Source organism: Calidris pugnax, unplaced genomic scaffold (assembly GCF_001431845.1).
Source record: "Calidris pugnax isolate Ruff unplaced genomic scaffold, ASM143184v1 scaffold8, whole genome shotgun sequence".
NCBI lineage: Eukaryota > Metazoa > Chordata > Aves > Charadriiformes > Scolopacidae > Calidris > Calidris pugnax.
In genome coordinates, this window is record NW_015090830.1 from 25,560,091 (window position 1) to 25,583,531 (window position 23,441).

Here is a 23,441-nt window from a genome sequence, read left to right on the forward strand (position 1 = left end):
AATAGTCATACTACAGCAGATGAAAGATAGCTGGGTGAAATCACCAGATTTTTGGGTGTATATGCCAAAGGAAATCACTCTTTTCTCTAAGTATTTCAGATGGGAAAACTTAGGGTTTGCCTCCCGTTAGAAGTGTGGTCAGGCTTGGTCAGTCAAATGTTTGCACAAAGTAAACGTGATATGGAGAAGAAGGAAGCTGGGTGAATTTAAGTGTCCACTCAAGCATTTCACAGGTTTTTTGTTCCTCTCAAATTTCACTGTCTGGCAAAGATTAGAATCAATCAGTTGCTTTTTTAAGGTACAAATGTCAGTCTGAGAAATTCAGTTCTCTTTCCCCTATGTTGTGCGAGCAAAAGGTACCTTATGACAAGTAGCTCCAGTGGAGTATTTTAGTTTCAGGAGAACTTACAAAAAGTTCTGGAAAACGATATGTTGACAAAACATTTGAGTGGCATGTGGATGGAACGGATGCGTTGGGGAAGCATGTGGGCTTTTTGGTTTGACTCAGCTACACTTAGGAGATCAGGGTTTGGAGTCTGTTTTGACGTGATGTGATGGGATGTGGAGACGGGTGACCTGAGTCTTGGCAGAGCTCCATTTGGTAAAAGATCTTACATTCTCGGAGATCTTTCCATTGCTCTTTCCACTGTCAGTAGCAGTCACAGTTTGGGGGGCAACTGTCCAAAAGGGGGTCATGTTTCACACTGCTAATCATACTGTAGCTCACATAATAAATAAGCAAGTGGCAAAACTCCCTTTCCCCCTCTAATCAGACGGACAGATACTACATAATTTTGTCTTTGTGTCTGTTTATCCAAGTTCAGGACGCAGGTTCCAGTTGGCAGTGAGCGGTTGCACGCTGACTCATGTGCAGTGAAGTTAAAAATTCTGGAAACTCGATAAACTGGAAACTTCAAAGGCATACAAGTTGGGAGCACGGAGTTCACGTGAAGGTCACTTGAACCTATTTCCTAGAGATGTATTGATAGCTGAAGGGGTTTCTGGCCACTGCCCAGAAATAGATATCCTTGGGCAAATAGTGTCATCAAATGGTGGAGTCATTTGATGGTGGAACCCTTTCACGCGCATGGAGGAGCAGTGATGTAGCTTGCAGGAAATGTCAGCACGTTTCAGTTTTTCCTGGCTGTTTAGTCTAGGGAATGGTGAAGACAGAGTGGGACAGGAGCCATGTGCAAGAGATGGTATCAACAGCATCAAGCCTCATCCAGGGTGTTGCTCTCACAGTGAAGAATGAGATCAATCAATCACAGATACTTACCGTGGACAACAGAGAGTAAGGAATAACCATATGGTCTCTAGTTAAAAGTAACTTGTCTGAGTAATCCTGTAAATTTTTAGTCATTACAGAAACTGTGACTGAATGCTTGAAGTTTTATTCTTTCATGTCTTTGCCAGACTAAGTGGCTTCAAGCAGCTGTATCTGTGAAATCAAAGCTTTGTCTCTGAACTTTTATAACTAGCACAAGATTTCAGTTAGTTTTTACTGTTACTGTTCCAGTAGGATCCTCTGTCCAAACACACAGGAATTCACAGCCCTTAGCAGAAAGCTGGGAGTCTGATGGAGCAATTGGTGCCCAGAGGCAGCAGAGGAAAGGAGTGTGGTGGGTTGACCTGGGCTGGCTGCCAGGCACCCACCGAGCTGCGCTCTCACTCCCCTTCCTCAACAGGACAGGAGGGAGAAAGGAAGATGAAAAAGCTCACAGATCAAGGCAAAGACAGGGAGATCCCTTGCCAGTTACCTCTGCAGGCAAAACAGATGCCGCTTGAGGAAAATAATTTATTGCCAATGAGAAATAGAGTGGGATGGTGAGAAACAAAGGCAAAACTAAAAACTACCTTTACTCCCTCCTCCCACCTCAAGCTCAACTTCACTCCTTCATTCCTAACTTCTGTCTCCTCCCCAGGGTAGTGCAGGGGGTCAGGAAATCATAGAATGATATGGGATTGGAAGGGACCTCTGGAGATCATCTCCTCCAACCCCCCTGCCAAAGCAGGTCCACCCAGAGCAGGTTGCACAGGAACATGTCCAGGCGGATTCTCAATGTCTCCAGAGAAGGAGACTACCATCTCCCTGGGCAGCCTCTTCCAGGGCTCTGCCACCCTCACAGCAAAGAAGTTCCTCCTCATGTTTAGATGGAACTTCTTATGTTCAAGTTTGTGTCCATTCCCTCTTGTCCTGTCTCTGGGCACCACTGAAAAAAGACTGGCCCCATCCTCTTGACACCCACCCTCTAAGTATTTATAGGTGTTGATCAGATCCCCCCATAGCCTTCTCCAGACTAAAAAGACCAAGTCCCTCAGCCTCCCCTCGTAAGGGAGATGCTCCAGGGCCCTCATCATCTTTGTGGTCTTCTGCTGCACCCTCTCCAGCAGTTCCATGTCATTCTTGAACTGGGGAGCCCAGAACTGGACCCAGTGCTCCAGATGGGGCCTCACCAGGGCAGAGTAGAGGGGGGAGGATGACCTCCCTCCACCTGCTGGTCACACTCTTCCTGATGTGCAGGCTGCGGTCAGTCAGTCCATAGCAGCTCCTCTCTGTCATTCCTGCCTCCCCTGCTCCAGCGTGGGTCCCTCCCAGGGGAGACAGTCCTTTATGAACTGATCCAACTTGAGTCCTCTCCACGAAGTTCTGTCCTTCAGAAACAGGTATCTCCAGTGTGGGTACCACACGGCTGCAGTTCCTGCCAGAGAACCTGTTCCAGGAGCATGGGCTCTGTGCAGGCTGCAGGTTGGGTATCTGCTCCAGGGTGCTTGTCTCCATGGCTGCGTAGGGCCAACCTGCTTCGCCATCATCTCATCTGTGAGCTGTAAGGTAATTTCTGCTCAGGCGCCTGGAGCATCTCCTCCCCCTCCTTCTTCACTGACCTTGGTGTCTGCAGAGTTGTTTCTCACATATTCTCACTCCTCTTCTCCCAGCTGCTGCTTAAATCTGTTGTCAGAGAGGGGCCACCAGCTTTGCTGATGGCCTCAGCTTTGGCTGAGCTGGAGCTCCATCGTGGAGCTGGTACTGGCTCTGTGTGGCATAGGGACAGCTTCTGGCGTCTTCTTCCAGAGGCCACCCATGCAGCACCACCGCTACCAAAACCTTGACAAAGGATGCCTCCAAAAAACTTAGCTTTTTGGAGGATCATCTGCATTCTTTGGACAAGCACACTGCTTGTCTCCTATGACTTCCCTGACATTATTAAGAGTTGGTTCATATCTCAGGTGGGCATCACGGGAAAAGTGGGGAGATCTGATAGAAGAGGAGCACATTCCTTTTAGGTCTATTGAGGGAATAAGATTACACCTTCAAGAGCAATGTGGAAGAAAGTACAATGACATTTAAGAGAGTAATAGAGAGATAAGACATTTTCAAGGTGTCCCTTGTTGCAGAGAAGCTGATATAAAGGCAGATGATCAGAGGAGAGGAGGAGGGATCTCTAAGATTAAGCCTGACCTTCTTGGACAAGAAAAACAAGAAAAGGGACATGAGGGGGCCAATGAGATGGAAAAAATAAAAATCCCATTCAAAAGCTATGGTTTATATTCTGCTAAAAAGTCATGAGGCGTTGCCATAATGAGATGTCTCCAGAAGAGGATAAGTTGTGGCCGTATAGAAAACAGTAAGAATTAGTGTCTTAAAAAATAATCAAGATGGAAGAATTGAAAGCATTTGGCTCAAGCTTACATCTTAAGATGAGAAAGAAGTAGGGGTAGCTGTAGTACAGGTGGCGGTGTTGACGTCAAGCACAGAAGAAGGAGAGGAAAAGAATTGTTAATGGAAGGAAAATTTGGAACTGGCTGTGAAGTTTGTTACTCCAGTAGTCTCTGAGAAAATATGATGCAGATTAGACTGAAGAAGACAGACCAGGAATATTTTACTCAGTTTCAGCTGTAAAGTCACAGGTTCAGCCTACTGAACCTCAACCTAGAGGTTCTCAGAGGAAACTAAAATGGTGAAGACAAGGAGATGACACGAATGTAACCAAAGACGGGGTGAAATATTGTCACGACTGATGGTGGGTGGCTGTGCTGGGTGTGCTTGGTTCAATCTGCCTGCTCTGGAGAGATTTTGCAGGGATATCAAGCTGCAGTTTTACTTGGAAGTTGAGTGTCTTAGACCTGGAATTACTGAGAATTACTGAGTAAAACCCTCGGACCAAGGGTAGGTTGAATAGGGGGAGGTGCCAGAGAGCACAAATTGCATAACCAGCTTCCATTCTGCTGAAAATAGGATCTGGCAGATCATTCCAATGGCTTTGGCTCAAAATGAACCCTGATCAGTCAGTTGTCAGTACTGTGCCTCCTTTTAATTACTTGGGCTAAAATTAAAGTTAATTTGCAAACACTGGAACTCAGAATAATTACGTCTGCTAGGCATACTGTGGTAAAAGCAGCTAAAAAGGCTCACTGTTCAGGCAGAGTGAGTCCCTCAGCTTTTGACTTGCCCAGGTGAGCAACCAGAGAGGAAGCACAAGTCTGGCACAGATGCCAAAGCACTGTAAGATACAGTTTGTACTGCATTCCTATCACCTGGTTGCTGCATGACTTTTTTATTCTTAATTTAAGACAAAAAAGAGAGAAGAAGTAACTTGAGAGCATCATACGCATGACGAGCACACCAAAGTCTACGTGATATTCAGCTCAATGCTGCAAAAATGTATAGCTGAGGGAACGGACAAAATCCATATGCTGCAAAAAATGCTTGTGAGGAGACACAAACAAATATAGCAGCTTTGGTACGGAAATACAGATAGGTCAGTTATGCACGAACCCTGCTGCGCATGGGCTGATGCATGCCAGAGGACATGCCAGGGATGGGGAGCAAAGCGGTGGGGGAAGTCTCCAAAGCAGCACAATAGGCTGTGAGGAGGGCAGAGAAGAAAACCTGGGGCCTTCCTGGCAAGGAATAATAAGGTAGGCAAAAATCAGACCAGCTCAGAGCAAAAGTGGTGGAAGAGCAAAGGGGAGACCAAGGTGGAGGCAGATGAGGGCGAGGTGCTGGGCAGCAGGCAGGCCATGGCACCAGCAGGAGCAGTGGCAGGAGGTGGAGCTGCTCTGCAGGTGGCTCTGGGCACACAGAAGACCAGGAGGCATCTCCCTCCTCACAGAGAGAGCCCTAAGAGGTGGCGGATCTAAGGAGGATGAAGTGCCGTTGAGGGGGTCAAAAGAAAGGTCCTGGCTGTTACATTGCAGGTACTTATTCTCTGCTCCCTCTGTGCTTCTGAATGTTTCCTCCTCTCTTCCTGCCCCATCTTCCCTCTATGTCCCATGGCAGACTGCTTGGCTGGTATTGGTTCATCCTTGTAGCCTGTCCCTTGCAAATGTCTTTAAAACCTACACCGGTGTGTAGACACGGGCATAGACTCCCACCACAGATTATTTGGCTTGCTGGGGAAATGTTGTTCACAGTAAGACACCTGTAAGACCAGCCTGGAAAAGAGCCCCGACTCCTTGTGGCATCCCCAGTTCTGAAAAGCTGCTGCCCCTGGAGTGAAATCCAGTGGTATTAGGCCCGTGCCAACGTGTACCCACTGGCAGGTGAGACAGCACCAGTGGGTCGTGCCCAGGACTGGTGTGGGGAGTGCTCTCCTCCAAGCAATGGAGCCACCTCGTTGCCAGCCCAGGCGCAGAGCTGGCCCAACCTGCCCCGCGCCTGGAAGCCGATGGCATCTCTGCACGAAACTGGGTGACTCTTAAGTCTGAATGACAGGACTTTGCCTAAGCCTTCATCCTTTTCTCCGGCTGGAACCATTCATCCTTTGCTTCCGGACCTGCTCACAGATCAGTCACCTCAGCGCCGTGAGTGTACTTCCCAGGGAAAAGGGGCTGGGGTGCAAATTGAAAACTTGCAAATCCTTCACTCCTAAGGTGTGTCCTGCCTGGACAAGCGAAGACTGAGGGGAGACCTTATTTATGTTTATAAGTATCTAAAGGGTGAGTTGAAGGATGTTGGAGCCGGACTCTTTTCAGTGGTTTCCAGCGATAGGACAAGGGGCAATGGGCTCAAGCTGGAACATAGAAAATTCCATTCAAATATGAGAAAAAACTTTTTTAGGGTGAGGGTGACGGAGCACTGGAACAGGCTGCCCAGGGGGGTCGTGGAGTCCCCTTCTTTGGAGATCTTCAAGCCCCGCCTGGATGCCGTCCTGAGTGATGTGCTCTGGGCAACCCTGCTTTAGCAGGGGAGTTGGACCAGATGATCTCTAGAGGTCCCTTCCAACTCTGACAATTCCATGATTCCGTGAAGAGATTTTGAATATGCATGAACAGGGCCAAATAGGAAGGTAGACAACCTTGGCAGAACCCCTCAAAATGACGCTTTGTAGTCATTCTGCATTGCATCTGTGCCCTGCCTGTTGTGGACATGTTAAAGTAATCTGGGATGTAATATAGGCATTATTGTTTAGGGTAATCTCACAACACATTAATCAAGTGGTGGGTTCCTTTGGGGAGGGTAGAGCTACTTTCACCATTTTACATGCAATGTATGAATGTAAATACAGATTTACAGTCCAAGCAGTGCAGTCAACTCCATTTAGCCGCAGGCTTGAGTATAAAATGTTCACGGTGTACAGGCAGTGAAATCCTAGATAATGTCTATTCTTCTCGTATCTCAAGTGAACACAGGACTACTAAAGAATATAGACTGTTTTAACCTCCTGCAGTAAAGTGAAATCACTTAAATATATCTGAACGCTCCCATTATGCCCATTTCATAGAAGTGAGGTTTAAGCGATTGCCAGATGTTATACCCTCCTGAGTTTCCAGGCTTTTCTGGTCCTGTATATTCTTCCCGTTTTCTGCCACCCGTCGGTCTGTAAAGAATATCACGCTGGTGGTGGGACTGCTGTGAGCTTGTGAACCCCTGGCACTGTGCTTGCAGTTCCCTGGGGCACGAAGGTAAACCCAGCCCAGGAAAGCTCTTGGGGATCTGTCCTGATGGGGAAGACGGTAGAAAAATGTCTTTGGCAAGTTCTTTACAGCTCTTTGTGTTGCTCTTCCATGAAGAAAACCCCTGTGCCGTGGTCTGCCAGGGCTTCGTGTGTAGATAACGGATGCCGCTAGGTTTACTCAACTATTTTTTTTTTTTTTGGGCTGCTTCTGTGTTAAAACAGGCCTCTACAGTGCCTTTTTATGTGGAAATCTTGTAGCTGGGTGTGGTGGGGAAGCCGCTGGGTGACTCATGCTGCAGGGAATTCCCTGATGAATTAGAGTATTTTTACTTCTGGACTTGTGCGCAGTTTCCTTTAAGGCCGGAGCGAGTGGCTGATAAGAGCAGACTACAAAGGCCCATTCACCGTTCAGCTGCCGCCTGTTAAAAGAGGGTGTTTATGCTTTGCCGAGCTGAAAATCCACCCCACGCAACGCGGTAGGTTGATGGTATTTTCGTCATTAGCGATCCCAGGTGCTCCCGAGTGTCACAGCGCCCGGGGAGGGAGGATGGGGGGGAGGGAAAAACCAACAAACCAACAAGCCAGGCTGAAGAGGGAGGGTGGTGAAGTGCACCCAGAGCCCGGGATGGCTATAAATAACAGCCGTCGGTGTGTAAATGTCAGGCTTCCTGACAAAACCCGGTGTCTTCAGCTGGTGGCAGCGCCCATGGCCACCTGTCAGTGCAGCCCAGAGCCCGGAGAGCCCTAAGGAACAGGGGGGTTTCTCACTCCCCCTGGCACCAGAAGAGGAAGGATTTGAGGGTCCTCCTTCCAGCCCTTGGCATGGGTCCCCAGGTGAAACCTTGGCTCTGATGGGACAACCGCTGCAGGGACACTCTGCTGGAGGACAAGTTCCTGTGCAACCTGCTTTGGCAGGGGGGTTGGACGAGATGATCTCCAGAGGTCCCTTCCAACCCCATGCGGTTCTGTGGGACTCTGCGTGGAGTCCCCTGTGGTTCTGTGCAGGGATGTTTTGTTTTTATTTCCCTTTTGTAAAAACAAACAAACAAAAAAACCCCAACCAAAACACCACAAAATAAGACAGAGCCGGTATAATACCTTGACACAACTTTTTAGCTATATAAAGAGATGTCTTTCTGTTCAAAATGTTGCGCTATAAATCTTAAAAACGCCCAAACAAAGCCAGGCGTTTGGTTTGGAGAAGACACTTCTTATTACTCGGTGAAAGTAAATAGCGAAATGAAAGGGAATGAAACGAGACCTTTGGAAAAGCTGTTTTCTCCCTTCTCCCTTTTCCTCCCTGCCTCCTCCTCTCCTTCCTCTCCTGCCTCCGTCTCCCCCCCCCTCCTTCCCCATATAACAACTGCCCATTTGGGTACGGTAATTCCAGAGAGTAAACTTTAACGGGAATGCCTGAAATGTGTCTGCTTCAGCTTGGTGTTATGTCTGTAATTTGAATTATTTGCATTTTGGAAAGGTATAAATTGCTCTGGTGTGCTTTGGGTTGGCGGGGGGCCAGGAGGGAGTTGCCTCGGGCCGCGGGCCCAGGCGGGCTGCTGCAGATGTGGCAGGCGTACAATGGAAACTTTTGTGGTGGAGCAGCCCTCGCTCCTCCGGCACACGCGGACGGGAGGCGGCATCCCCCTCGCTCGCCGGGGTCCCCGGGTACGGGGCATTTGGTGGGGGGGCAAAACCCCCCTCTCCACTCCAGGCAGGTCGTCTTGAGGCGTCAGGCTCCCGCAAACCCTCCTGGAGCCATTCTTCCTTTCTCTTTTTTTTTTCTCTTTTTTTTTCTTTTTTTTTTTTTTTTTTTTTTTTTTTTTAAATTTCAGCTGAACTGTATAAACCTGCAAAACATGTTTACTGTAAGAGGTTGACGTAGTGGTCTAAGGTTTCCCTCCTGGAGCTGATCCCAGTCCGTGGGCGTTGAGATTTCCCTCTTGGTTCACCAGACGTAATATGAGGAATTGTCTTCTTTTTTTTTTTTGTCCTTTTTTTTTTTCCTTCTTTTTTTGTCTCTGCTTCATAACAACTTTTCCTCCCTGTGTTTTTGTTAAATGAAATGTCACTAGCTGTTAATGAGTTGTCTATTCCCTGCTTCTTCCCTCTCTTCCCCTTCCCCTTAGTCGCTTTAGCTGCAATGGTCTGGACAGCCTCAAGGGAATTTCTTGGAGCGAAACCCGTATTGTTCTTATTAGCTTCCAAAGACGAGCCACAGCTCTGGATTTTTATTTTCCTAATAGTTTAGATTACAGCGTTTAAAATATTTCTGAACAAACTCTCTTTGTCATCATAAAAATTTCAAAAGCGCATAAAGGCAGTGCTGCGTGAAGTAATTGAAAGATTAGCTAGAGATGGAGTCATTTCGAATTTTACTGAAGTATCGGCAGGAAATAAAAAACAGAAACCTGAATCAGATCATTCGTCTTGCAAAGCAGAAATTAAACATAGCAAAAAAACTGAACTTCTGGTAATCCATTTACAAAGGCAAATTGAACACATGTTAACTACTAGTCTGGACGGCTGTAGATTTAAAAAAAAAAATCACCAGCAAACCCCTTACAAAGCAGAAGTTCCTAGACTTTGCAAAATATGTGACAATGTCAGTGCTGTGTTACTTCTATAGCTGTTTGAATTAATTGGGAGGAGGGAAGAAGGGGCTATGGGGGCTCTATAGGTGGATGGAGGGGGGGGGAGATAAAGGAAGCTGCTCCCAGACAAGGGATGTGTCCCGGCTTGCCAAATTTCGGTCAGTTTTTTTCTACTGACAGCTCAGGGGAAGCATCTGTTGGATAAATTGTGGAGTGATTGCCAGTCCTCCTGAGAAGTCTGCCTGAATTCTGGCGCTCTCAAAAGGCATCGTTAAGGAGACTCGAGCACGGTCTGGCTGCTCCTTCTCTCCCCGCAGCCGAACGTGGCAGTACCAATTAAAGGGATTCCTTTTCCAGCGTCACAATTTAAAAATGTAGGAAGAAACTAAGGGTAGATCTGCTAATTGTTTCCTATAGAACGACCTGCCAAATCCACTGGGCTATTTGTGCTGCGGCTTTCACGTTGCACTTCTTTCCATACGTTGAAAAGAAAGGGATTTTTGGACGTTAAAACAATCGCCAGGGCTAGTCCCTCAGCAGCATTCCTTTCACAGTAGGACAGCTGTACACAAAAATATTATTTACAGACATTTGTAATAAATCAGGCAGTTCTAAATGCGTCACCTCCATCCTGGCCATGAAAGTGAAGAGAGAAGAAAAAGTGCATTCACTCTTTTACCTTGCCGAGAGCTGTTTTTCTAAGGCAGGCCCACGTCTATGTGATGAAGTTCAAAATAGCTAATATTTGCATTTGCATGTCCCGATGCCACAATAAATACACAAAAGAGATGACATAAAGTCTCAATTTCCCTTTCATTCTGGTGACGTCTGACAATGGGGGGACTCATGAAGCTGCATGTGTCCCCCCTGCCCAGCTTAGACAGCAGTCTGCTCGTGGCCTTTCCTACACGTTTGTGTTTTTTTAGGCCTGCAGGATGGAAACCTTACGCTTTGCATTCTTATTCTCGTTTCTTTGCTGTTGAGTTTTGAAGCCGCAAGGAAGAAGAAAAGCCCTGTTACTGACCAGGGACTTCTGTATCAGTGAGGCGCAGGAAAAATGACCAGACAAAACCAATTCCTTCCAAAAGCGGGTCCTCAGAAAAAAGCGATAGCTGTGGCTTAAATCTATGTTTGGTTGAAAATAGAAATACAGGAAGTTAGGAGGACCCAACACACCTCTAGAAGCAGCTCCAGAAAACTGTAGGTGGGTCCAATGTAGCTGAGCTCAACCAACTTTAAAATGGAGTCAAAAGCTACGTTTCCCAGCCTATCAAAAGGCCATGCCTTTTGATCCAAGCAGCAGAATTATGACAAGCCAGACTTAGAACTATATTAAAATGAAACGCCGTGTGGCTGAGGAGCTTCCTTAATACTACTTGGTTTGGTTTCTTTAATATTAATGTTGAATATGACTTTCTGTGTAGGCAGTAATCAAAAGGCCTCGTAGGTAGCAACACTTTTGTCTGGAAGTTTGGGAAGCTTTTGTAGAATAGTTGCATATTTTGTCCAAACGAGTGGCAGAATAAACTCCTGCTGGCTTTACCCCATCGTGGTATCATGGGCTCTGGATTGTGGTTCCCCCTTCAAAAAAGCTAAATGGGCTCCCGTTGCGGGCTGCCCAGATGGCCTCCTGGTTGGGCAATGCTTGGTCAATGCATTTTGAGAGCTGGTTTTCATATATGCAGTGCCCCTTCAAAGAGATTTTTTTGGAAAAGTCATTCTTTTGTAGGCTTGGGAGGGGAAAAAAGGACGGAACTAGATATCTTTTTCTTTTGTCTTTTAGATGGTCACCATGTGTGGGAAATGGAAGCCAAAACCGACAAAGAAATGTGCAAGCCAGTAAGTCTGCCTTAAATATTTTAACATCAAGATGAAAAATATATATTGCCTTCTCCAGCACTGTTACTAAAGAGGGATTTCCAAGGCTTTGGCACTGTGTCTCCCCACTGAAACAGAACAAGTACTTAGGCCTCCCCTCCTGGAAATCTTTCTTTAATAGGAGCGTGGGGTAAAAAGCCTTCGCTGGAAGCCATCCCGAAAGTAGGAGAGACCATTTGGAAAATATTTTTTCATTGTCTGGGATGGGCCAGCCCCGTCTGCTCATCTTCTGTCTTGCTGGGTCAGTTCTTCCCTCTGCTCCCAAAGTAATTTCTGATCATTTTCCTTGGCTTTCATTTACCCTTGGCAGAAGAAATGTGAGTCCCCTCACAGGAGATCAGCCTCATGGTTGGAGAAGAGTGGCTCCCTCAGCCATGACTATAAGTGGGAAATATGGCCACTATTTCACCTCTGCAGGAATATGCAACAGTTTGGTAGCTGCAAACCTGCTGGAGACATGCAGGCAAACAATTTAAAGCCCTTCAGCTGAATGCAGGCCAAATGCTAAGACGAGCGTTCCCTTTTATTCTTTCAAAAAGTGCCAAGGGAGGTTTTGATGGCCATAGCAGATTTCACTGTGCATTTGTGTAAGCTGATGCCCCAGCAGCTAAGTCATTCCTTAGCCCTGTGCTGGAGCATTTGGTTTCTGACAGTGGAAGATCATCTAGATGCTCTCCAGCCCTTCTTCCTGTAGCGAGATCTCCCATCCACAGAAACTAGCAAGCTTAAAACTTCCTAAGTTGTTGTATGAGAAAACATTTCACTGGGGAAAATGGAAATATTTGAATAATCACATGCCTGTCCTAACTCTGCTTTCAAAGGAATTTGGGTAAGGGTGAGATATGCTGGCGATGACCCGCCAGCCAAGCCATTGTGCTTTCTTCTGCTGAGTTGGAGACCACGATTTGATTGTGGTCCCTGATTCTTTTCAGAGGCGGGAGGGATAGAGCAGTGTCCATACGTGGTATCACATCCAAGGGGAAGAGGTGAAGGCTAGCATGGTTTGTGAGCCATGCTAAAATCTTATTTCCCTACTTCTGGAGTCCTTGGCACAGAGGACTCTGAGGGCGGCGGGAGGCCATCCCTGCCCACAAAACCCACCAGTTCCCCTGCAGAGTGTGTTCCTCCTTGTGAGCCCAGGCGCCTCCTTCTCGGGGTTAACATGTGAATACTATTGTACAGCTCGACTGCCTTCGTCGTGCCTTGACTTTCTGATTTGTTGCTTTTGCAGAATTCGTTGGTGGTTGAGATACCACCTTTCCGCAATCAGAGAATTACCAGCCCCGTTCAGGTCAACTTCTATGTCTGCAATGGAAAGAGAAAGAGAAGCCAGTACCAGCTTTTCACCTATCTTCCTGCTAATGGTAACAAAATATATTCCTTATCTCTGCTAGTAAAAATGAGAGATAATGATGATTACTTAGAAAGATACATGGCTCTGACAATTCTTTAATAACCTGAGTAATTTGGAGGTATACCTGGTGCTATAAAGTAAAAGTGAGAATCAAGCCATGAGAGCTGCCTCTCTCTGCTGCCCACACAAGAGACCGTCTCTGCAGATTGTATTCTTTTGTATAGGTGGCAGATAACTGTTGGAAGAAGGACTTTTTCTGCTTTTGGGAGCTGAAGAGCCCCAGCACAAACTCACACGTGTAGCCACAAATGGTGAACGTGCTGAGCTCTCTGCTAAGTTGCTGTCAACCCTTGGTCTGACTTTGTGGCCCCAGAGGATACGTTGCATTTGAATAATACTTTCTGAATTTGCACCACAGCACTGTTGAATAATACTTTCTGAATTTGCACCAGAGCACTGTAAGCTCTGAGCTGGAGGTCGTGTGGGGATTCTCCTCCCAGTCATCCTGCACCTCGCTGTCTTGTGTGGTGTGAAAATAGCGCTCCAGGCTGACTCAGCTCTTGGGTGGCAGTGAAAAGCACGATGTGGAATGGAGATCAGAGTGCTGTAAGAAATGTTCAGAAACACGTGTCCCCGTTTATTTTGGAAGCTTGTATTGGTGGCTGTGAAGTGACAATGAAGTACTCACGCTAGGTGAATTCCAAGTAGGCTTGTATGAAGATTTTAATAGCAAGTAAATTTAGATTTATTTTTTAATTTTATTTGAAATGGCTCTTTTTCACTTTTTTGGGAAAAGAAGGAAAAAAAAAAAAGGATGATTGTGATGGTGGTGGTGGTGTTGTTTTCGAAGGAAGAGGAATTAGAAAAATGATGAGGTTCATGCTCTTTTGTAGACTTTCCAAATGAAAATAGTCCTTTTGAGGGAAATTCCCACAAAGCAACACTTGAACCATGTCATGTGACTTGAAGAGGCCTGCCAACTTTTTGCAGGTGAAATCCCATAAAATACACATTTGGAATTTCACCTAGTTAGCTTACATGCACTCCAGACTTTTATCGGGACTTTAATTTAAAATAAAAGTACAGGAAACCGGACATGGGCAGCTGACTGCTTATTGCGTATGTGCTGCATAGCCACGCTTCACTGAATCAGCCCACTTATGCAAACTTCATCCCCAGTGGGTATGTCTGTGTGTATTTAAAGACTGTTCATCTCTTAAATTGGAAAGAAAGGGAGTTGTTATTCTCTTGCACAATGTTTCAGCAACAAAAATCTGTTCTAGAGGCCAACAGGTATTGCCTTGCCATGCAAGTTACCCTCATGAGTATTTCACATGCGTGCCTGTTGGTAACTGCTGTCAATTAAACAGCATCTCCAGCCTTTACATAGGCAATTTTTTACCATTTTATTCTAAACCATGGGAATAGCATTTGCTGCTACAGAGTTGGTTTATGCTACCACCATTCTGAGTTTGAAACATTTTATTTTTCATTTGATGTGAAGTGATGGGAATAGCTACCTAGTGAGACAGGCAAGAGAGAACCAGCCGAGGCTTTATTCTGCGAACACATCTTTAATTATGGTAATTGTTGAAAACACTGGGAATCTTGTTTAGTCTGCTGTGCTGATTTAAATTCCTGTGAAATCTTTTTCTTTCAGTGTAGGGAAACCTGAAAGAAAAAATGCAACACCAGAGTAGGGGAAAGGGAAGCAGGTATTGAATAGTAAATATACCTTCCCCCATTCCTGTTTACTTCTCCGCTCACGTTCTCTTAATATATATGTATATGTGCATATAGGTAATTGAAAAACATCTTATGTTCTTTGCAAACTCTCTCATAACAGTGGTAAGACTGAATGTGCTTCTGCTATCATGGCAATTAATAGTTTAGTATGTTTTTAATATGCCTGTGTTGCAGCTGTAAGGTTTCGGCCTTATGTTGCTGGTGGTTGTTTCCATTGTGCCTTTCAAAAGTAGATGTGATCACCTTGACTACGTATTCAGAAACCATGCACAATGACTGAATCAGTCATTTACACTTGCTGTATTTTGAGGAGTCATTTTAGGACGTTCTGCTTTACTTCATTTCAGTCACAACATTATTTTAATATTTTCAAGACATTGTAGAAAACCAAAGTTCAGCTCGTGAAGAAAAAAATAGTTGAATCAATAACCATTGTGTGATCGGTGTGAAAAAGTGTGAAGGAAATAAGCATTGTTTTGGTCCAGGTAACACCTTGTCTCTTGCTTAAAAAAATCTCATGAACGTAGAAGTTGTAGTTTTTTGACAAGCAAATGTCAAAATGATCATCAAGTGTAAGATGTGGTTTTACCCAAATCAGATGGTATCCTGTACACTTCTTCTGTGCTTTAGGACTAGTCAAAATGCAAACATTTTCGGTGCTTACCATCGTTTTGCAGGTATTTCTGTATGAGGCGTCTTTGAGAAGCTGTGTGACGCACGTTAGAAGTACATTTCACAGCTCAACTGGACTGTGCCAAAGAAAAATAGCATAAATGGACTAGAGCCTAAATAGTGTGTGAGCCCGCTGGCCCTGCTCCTGGGGTGGGTGTGGGCACACAGAGACGCTGCAACCAGCAGGAGAGCCTTGGGCTCACTGTACGGTTCCCACCCCGACCACAGAGCAATAGGGTGTGTTTTTTTTTTTCCCTGTAGCTCCTGTTTCTCCTCATTCCCTAGGGGAAAACAGCCAGTGGATCCAGGGACACATGGCCTCACTCGTCCCACCTCCCGTGGATGGTCCCATAGCATCTCCATGGAGTACAGCTCTGTGATGTGCTGCCTTCTTCAGCAGAACGTTACGGTTTCACCTCCATAAGGCTTCTCCCGTCCTGCGGAGATATGGCAGGATTGTACTTTTTCCTCTGTGTTAGCTGAAGTGTTTTGCAGAGCAGGGACTTGGTGAAGATGAGTTCCAGCCTGAGAAAGAAAGAAAGAAAATTAAAGAATTATGTAAAAATGAAAATCTTACTGCTTTGTAAATGAAAAGTTTAAATAGCAAAACAAAACAGAAAGTAGAGACTTCACAAATGAGAGCCAAGGTCCAGAGAATGAGCTTGCTTAAGTCTTTGGCTTGGGACAGACTGCAAACCTAAGTACTCATAATCCACTTTTAATTGAAATTTTGATTTACTGTTCTGCTGAATTTGAGCAATCCCCGAATTCTGTATTAGCCCATATTGTACAGAAGTGACTGTAATGTCATATTATCTTTTTTTTAAGTATTGCTTCAATATTATGCATTGCTGAGCAATTACGTATCAGTTTTTCAGTTTTGTCCTGGAGCTTGCAGGCTGTAGGCTCTTGAGACTCCTCCTCAGACATGCCTGTCACAGAAATATAAGTAGTTTCTATACCATTCTGGCACAGGTGAATTCCCGCAGCTCATATGGTAAGTACTAATACATTTTGCATTGCCCCATCCCACCAGAATGTGAGGAGGAAGGCACAGGACTGGATGCTGCAGTTCAGGAGTCTGAGCAAAGCACGATGAGCAGATGCTTGGATATCCAGCTTTTAAAGTCTCTCCACTGCTGCAGCTCCGTGCAGACGTGCTCTGCCGCTCCCTTATGCGCAGCAGAACATTTTGGAACACCATCACATTTGTGAACCCTACCTCTAGAAAAACACTTGGTTTTCTTTTCTCTTTATGGCTGCGTATCAGTTTGCTTCTGTGAATTTATTATACCCTTGCCCCATATATGCGTTTCAAACAGGGGGAGTCCGTTTGAAGTTCTGAAATCACTATAGGTAAGCGGTAGCATTTGAGATATAAACTGATGTGGAGAGGCTGAAGAAGCACGCAAGCAATCAGATATGTGTGCTGCGGTTCCAGATTCTGTGCTTTCATCTGCTAAGTAAGCTGAAGGAGTTCTCCAACTCAGAAGACATTAAGCAACACACTGAATGATAAGAGTTAGATCTCTGTTTATTCAGAGTTCTTTTAAGTAGGTACATCAAAATAGAGGAAATGTGTTCAAGAACTTATTTTTTGCAGATAGGAGTGAATGCTTTCTATGATTTCTGTTATCTAATGAATATTGATATCAGGAACGGTGAACGTAGAAAAGTTTTTCTTTGAATTTTGTTTAGAGAAGTAGTGATATTGACTAAGCAAAGACCAGGCTAGTTTGTCTAGGAAGTATTTACAAAGATGGGAAAAGGAAAGTTGATGTGTTTCTTTCAGTGGAATGAAAAAATACGCTTTTGCAGAGTTGATGATAAAGTATTTCCGGTTTCTGTTTCTGTCAGGCTTCTTAATTGTCAAAGCATTATTAAAAAAAAATCGTTTCACTACTTCGTTATTAAAATGGTGTTGATAGCTGAGTAACTTTATTATTTTGGGATGTGTTTTGCCACCCGCAGGGTCAGGTTTCCAAGTGTGCAGGCTCCATCCATGCTGCAGTTCCTTCGCCTCCCCCAGGGTACCAGCACCGGCCCCCGGGGTGCCCAGACTCTCTGAAAACCCACAAACGAGTGACTTGGTGGGGGACAGATGTCCCTTGAATCCGTGGGTGCTTAGCTGTGCTGGGAGCCCGTCTGTGGTGACGAGGGGCACGGAGCTAGTGGGTGTCCTCCTGGGGAAAGGCGAGGGGTGCCCATGGCGGGCATCCTCCTCGCTTCCTGCCCCCGTGCTAAAATTATCCCCGGCCTGCCCTTGCGTTCGGGTCCTGTGGTGACGAGGGGCACGGAGCTGGTGGGTGTCCTCCTGGGGAAGGGCGAGGGGGTGCCCATGGCGGGCATCCTCCTCGTTTCCTGCCCCCGTGCTAAAATTATCCCCGGCCTGCCCTTGCGTTCGGGTGCGATCAGCAGTTTTCTAGTGACTGCACCGAGCAGCCCTGCCTCCGCTTCGCCTCGGCTCTTCCGCCCCCAGCTCGCTTTCTAACTCGGGAGGTGACACGGGCCGCCTTGGCAGTGAAACAGTAAGAGGAGGAGACTCAAAAGCGTTGCCCCTCTGGTGGTGCTGCCACGCACGGCTTGCGCCGGTCTCCTCCTGGCACCTCTCCAGCGGGTGCTGAATTTTTGTGCTCCAAGGCTGGCGAAGTTAGTAGTCTGCAAACTAGAGTTAGTAGTCTGCAAACTAGAGTTAGTAGCCTGCAAGGAGAAGAGAAGGCTGAGGGGGGATCCGATCAACACCTATAAATACTTAAAGGGTGGGTGTCAGGAGGTCTTTTTTCAGTGGTGCCCAGCAGTAGGACAAGAGGAAATGGGCACAAACTTGAACATAAGAGTAGAGAGGCTTTGCAGGGGGATCTGGACAGGCTGGATCAATGGGCTGAGACCAATAGGATGAGGTTCAATAAGGCCAAGGGCCGGGTCCTGCACTTGGGTCACAACAACCCCCTGCAGCACTACAGGCTTGGGGAAGAATAGCTGGATTCTATGATTCTATAAGAAGTTCCACCTAAACATGAGGAGGAACTTCTTCACTTTGAGGGTGGCAGAGCCCTGGAAGAGGCTGCCCAGAGAGGTGGTGGAGTCTCCTCTGGAGACATTCCAAACCCACCTGGACACATTGCCGGGCAACCTGCTCTTGGTGGACCTGCTTTGACAGGGGGGTTGGATGAGATGGTCTCCAGAGGTCCCTTCCAACCCCATGTGATTCTATGAAAATGGTGGTAATTTGGGGGCAGCTGGGGACGTGGGACCAAACGCTCTGTGAGAGCAGGGCCTACATGGCTGCTGGTGGCTGGGCCATGGCGGTAGCGCCTTGCCACCGGCCTGGGTAGCTGGAGCAAGAGGCACGGAAGTCGCCCAGGCCCACCTCTAGGTCAGTGCCACCTTCCCGGGGCCGTGTGTGAGAGGACTGAGCGTGGCTGGACTAGGTGTGAGGCCTTGGAGTGGCTGGGAGTGTTCCCATCCAGCCCAGGGAGCCACCATGCTGCCTGGGCAGGGCAACAGGAGGGACCTGGGGAGAAAAAATATTGGCCCCAGAGTATTTTTTTTTATTTTATTTTAGGTGGAAATATGAATTATGGTCACTCACTTTTACACCACGTGGTGTTATAGTTTAGTTTGTTTTGGCTGCTAGGTCGCTGATGGCTACTTTTGACATTTAACAGAGTAACAAAAAGCAGGCGAGATTTGGTCAGAGTCCTGTTTCCATTTAAGAGGATCACAAAATTCATCATTGCCGGGTGCATTGGCCCCTCCACCCGGCTGCATGAGGTCTGCAGTGGAGTGGAGGGGACACTAGTGTGATGGCCTCAGGTGCTTTTGCTCCTAGTTGTTGGGTCTAGAGCTGCCCACGCTTCATGCAGGTGACATCCTATTTCTTCTGTCAGCCACCCCTGACCTGCAGTTGCAGCCGTCTTCATCTTAAGAGGCAAAACTATGCCTCATTGTGCTGTGCTCCATCTTCCTCTGGAAGGCCAAGAAGGAGCATTACCTGTGTGATGTCCCTGCCACAGGCAGGGGTGGATATAGCCCCGCTGGCTGTGTCTGACCAGCAGGCTCCATTGCAGCAGCAGCGATCACCCATAATAGTTACCTTCCAGTGCATGAAGTTGTCTTTTGGTAGTAGCTCCCTTTTCAAATATTCCCCTTCAGATGACAAAACCCAGCCTGTAGTTTCAGTCACCAAACCCCTCTGCACGAGCATAGCGAGGAATCCCTCCCTTATACTTCCCAGGGATTTCACATGTGTTTTAGCAAGTGTTGGGCTTTAGGATCTTCCAATTAGCTTAAAAGCCAAAAGGCAAAACTTGCGTGAGGGAGAACGGGGTTTAGAATTACATGGGCTGGATTACAGGAGGTGCTTATTTTTGTTCTCCTCAAGTGGCTGATCACCATAATTAATCTAGCCCCGTGACTGATCCTAAAGGGGATGTGGTGGTGGTGGTGGCTGCCGGAGGTGCAATGCATGGGTGAGGATGTGTTTTGCTGGTTGTGGGAGGGACGGCATCCGTCTCTGAAGACAAAGACCATGTCAGAGCCGAGAGGGCTGACGTCAGCCGGGTCCGGAGGTCAGATCTAGGGGTAGGACTGGCACAGTAAGGATGCCCTCCTGCCAGCCCATCCCTGCAGAGCTTCCCGCAGGACTGGTAGAGATGAGAAGTGTGGAGCTGCCCCCATGCTGCTGCCCTGTGGGACCCCTGCCCACAGCCCCCGCTTTCCTATTCTTCTCCCCTCATAGAGAGAGCAGGAGTGAACTCAGTGCTGGGAGTGTGATGTTGTGCAGCAGCATCAAAAAAGAGCTCACCCCAGTGAATTTTAACACATCTGACAGAAATGACATAGAAAGCCTTGGCCAGCACAGCCCGGGTGTTGGGCACAGTTAAACCTCCAGCTGAAGGCAGTGGTGGAACTGGGTGCTGTGCTGTGGGAGCAGTGGTAGAGCAGGACTTGATTTATCCTTTTCGACATTGTAGGATTTAATAAGGTGTTATGATGGAAAATTAATTGTGCCTTTTAAGAATTTTCCCTGTTTCTTTTGAAAGAAAGGTAATGCCTATCTTCTGTACTAACACAACCCAAGTGCCCTCCGCCTGCCTTCCACTCCTCCCCACCTGGTTTTAACAGCGTGTGTACCAAGCTACCATATATAATCTTCTGTCTCATAAATATGCGTCGAATAACCTAATAGTTTACCAGCTGTTGAAAAGCATTTAGCAAATGAGTTAGCTGGAAAGCGCTTTCTAATCAGATAATGGCAGTGTCCGAGATTACAGGCTGAGATGCATGCGCAAGGCTTCCAGCTACCTGGAGGCTAGTCTTGTATAAAACTGTGCATATGCATCTGATCCCATAAAAATACATACGCATGAACCCAAAGCGGGCAGGCAGGCAGGCATGTGTTAGAGGTAGCCCTCCCGATGAGCGGTACCGATGTGCCAGCAAGAGAGGGTGAGTGAGTTCAGATACCTGCGTAGATAAAACCTGCAGTCGCACATGTGTGCTGCCCACAGCTTCTTGATAGCGTCCCTTTGTATCCCAGTCACCGTGCTCTGGTTTTATTAACTGAAAAGCAAAGGCTTGATAGGAGCTTGACCTTTAAAAAATGTTTCAGTTGAACTGGTGCCTAGGGAAAAATATCCAGTTCACGGACAGCATGCGCAGAGGCCCCTGTAGTGACTGTCTTGGGAGATCCCTGGGGTTGAGTGGCCATCCCTTGTCACTGAGGTTGCCACTGCTCAGCCACTGGCTGCTCTGGTGTTACAAAAAAAGAGGGATTATAGTTTTTGAGAGCAGCCAGCCCATTGCCTCTCCCCAACATCCGGCTGCTCCAGGGTCAGAACGAGGGATGAGGGCCCTTACTCTACTCAAGCCTGCTGGATCCAACCTGTGCTGCCACAGCAGCCAGGATTTTGTCTTTGCATGAATCCGGAGTGGCTAAGCTGTACATGGAGATGTGTCCACATCCCTAACTGTGTTTCCAGTTGGCCAGCAGCAGAGCAGTGGCAGCAGTCAGGATAACCTGCATAGCATCTTCTGAAGGAACATCTCGCTGGTGGTGGAGATGGTGTCCTACCTGGCTCAGGACTGATGGGGGAGGATTTTGGAGGCACAAACAGCATTTCAGAGCTCAGCTCAGTAATAGGGATTTACCCACCTAGCTCTTCAACCCTCTTTGGAAGTCTCATCCCAAATTCTTACCAATTATGAGACATTTAGTCCAGAAGTTGAAGAAATGTGTGTGTACACGATGAAAAAAAAGTAGTGTTTTGATTTTCATATGCTAACCAAAATCTGTGTGCTGGTGCCAGGGAACTACATCATAGTCTGCACCTTGAAAGGTGGCTATTTTGTTTGATAGGTTCAATCAAACTTAAGGGTAAAATAAATATGTTATAGTGCCATAAATGTATGCATTGATAATACTACGTGGAAATGGGAATTTGTTAGTTTAATGTTATTCAGGATAAACATCTGTTTAATTTATATGATTATATTTTCTCAGTTCACATATTTTAATAGCACCCCCCCAAAAAAAAAAGTTTAAAAACCCATCTGGATTGCTTAAGTGTAAAAGCAAACAGACTTGTTAGAATTGTCAAAAAATACATATAATTTATATTTAAGCACTTTCTGACTCCTTTTACTGAATGTGCATGATTTATTATTTTTCTTCAAGGTTTGATATATTAACTTTTTACCTGCTAGAAAGGCCTTTCATTTAAATGTGGGCTTGCAGAACTGGCTGAAATATTTCTCCCAGATTCAGAGCCACACAGAAGGACCATTGTCTTCTGCTCAGTGCCTCGGTATGATGTCATAACCCTGGTCTCTCTGACTAAGAAGCTTTGATTTATAGCCAGGGCTGCTGCCAGTGCACGGTTCTCAGAACTTCGTATTAAATTAGATGACATAATGACATGAGTCCAGAGTCTAAGAAGGCATCAGCGAACCATTGAAAACCAATTAGCACAGATTAAGTTGCTTATCAGACTAATTGAGAACTGGGAGCTCTGTCATATTTTGATATTCAAAATTGAGGATTACTTCAAATCGTCTAATGCATTGTGGAGTAAGAAGCATTTAAAAATTCACCGTGTGACCCCCAAACTTGGATTCATTTTTTCCTTTTTGTGGCAAGGGCCTGATCCTTCAGCAGAGTAGGGTCTCTTAACCAAGAAACATTACTTTTGAGTCCGAGTGTATGTAAAAACTGTGTCATCTTTTCTGTTTACAATTCCACAAATGCTGGTGTCATAGCGGCAATTGATTATTGGCAAATCTCAGTCTATGGCAAATTCAGTCACAGTTTTTCATTCTAGCCAGCTGAAAGTCTGCAAGACTGGGCGTTATCTCAGCACCACAGAGACAGAATGCTTGTTGCCATTTGATACCGCTCTGCTGAATTTAAGAAATAGTCCGTTTTCTGCTAAAAGTACCATTTTAGCAGATTCTGAACAGCTGTAGGTCTTTCCAGTTAATTGCCAGTCCAGGCCTGCCCTGTGGCTAGGAGTGTCTCTTTCAGCTGGCAGGTTCTTACCAAGTCATTTAAGATTTGAAATATTTGATCTAGAAGTTAGTCAGGGTACTACTGTTCTCTGTTAAATATTAATCCTGAGAAAATTAGGTGTCCTCTCTGTATCGAGTCTCATCTCCCTGTGTGAAATACTCACTTGTGCGAGTGAGCGACGGTGGAAATGGATATGTGGGAAATGGATACGTACCGTGCCTCCACGGGGATGTATTTGAGAATGAAACCTCTTTTTCTAGCTCAGGTCTGTAAAGATTTGCAGTTAATCAAGCATGAGTCAGTGGTAACGCTAGCCCGCAGCTGGCCTGGTTGCTCTGGAGGAGCCCACTGGTTCCTTCCTGGGAGAAAAGGGTGAAGGTGGGCATGTAAGGTTTGTATCCTCGGCTGTTCCCCTGGCTGAGGGTCCCAGCTACCCAAAAGTTGGTGATACAGTGGGTACGGTGTGTGAGGAACTGGTAGCCTTACTACATGCAAGTATTTTAGCTTGTTTGAGTAACCCCATAGACACTGTGATGGTTGAGTACAGGCACAGGCTGTTCCTGCATTGGTTTTGGAAGGTGTGTCTTGAAATACCCACAGCTCCTGCCTTGGGCCCACCGCAGTCCAACTTTTGACACATTCAGAGTATTTTCAGAATGACCAGGAGGTTAGACTCACAGCTCCTTTGTGCTGAGTTTGGAAATGCAAACATTGGCAAAGATTGTTGGCCTTTGTTACGCCATTTGGTGGAGTTACGTAGGCTGGGGAGACGCAGATACAGGACAGAGTGT

General features: G+C 46.3%; 1 protein-coding gene across 3 annotated transcripts in view; it reads left to right on the plus strand.

Annotated features, from left to right (window-relative positions):
• NFATC1 (nuclear factor of activated T-cells, cytoplasmic, calcineurin-dependent 1) overlaps window positions 1-23,441 on the plus strand; it is a 111,141-nt gene that overhangs the window by 51,051 nt on the left and 36,649 nt on the right. For all 3 annotated transcript variants that reach the window (XM_014941069.1, XM_014941071.1, XM_014941070.1), the window contains exons 6-7: window positions 11,274-11,329; window positions 12,600-12,732. In XM_014941069.1, the coding sequence (XP_014796555.1) occupies window positions 11,274-11,329; window positions 12,600-12,732 (189 nt within the window). The remainder of the gene's footprint in view (window positions 1-11,273; window positions 11,330-12,599; window positions 12,733-23,441) is intronic.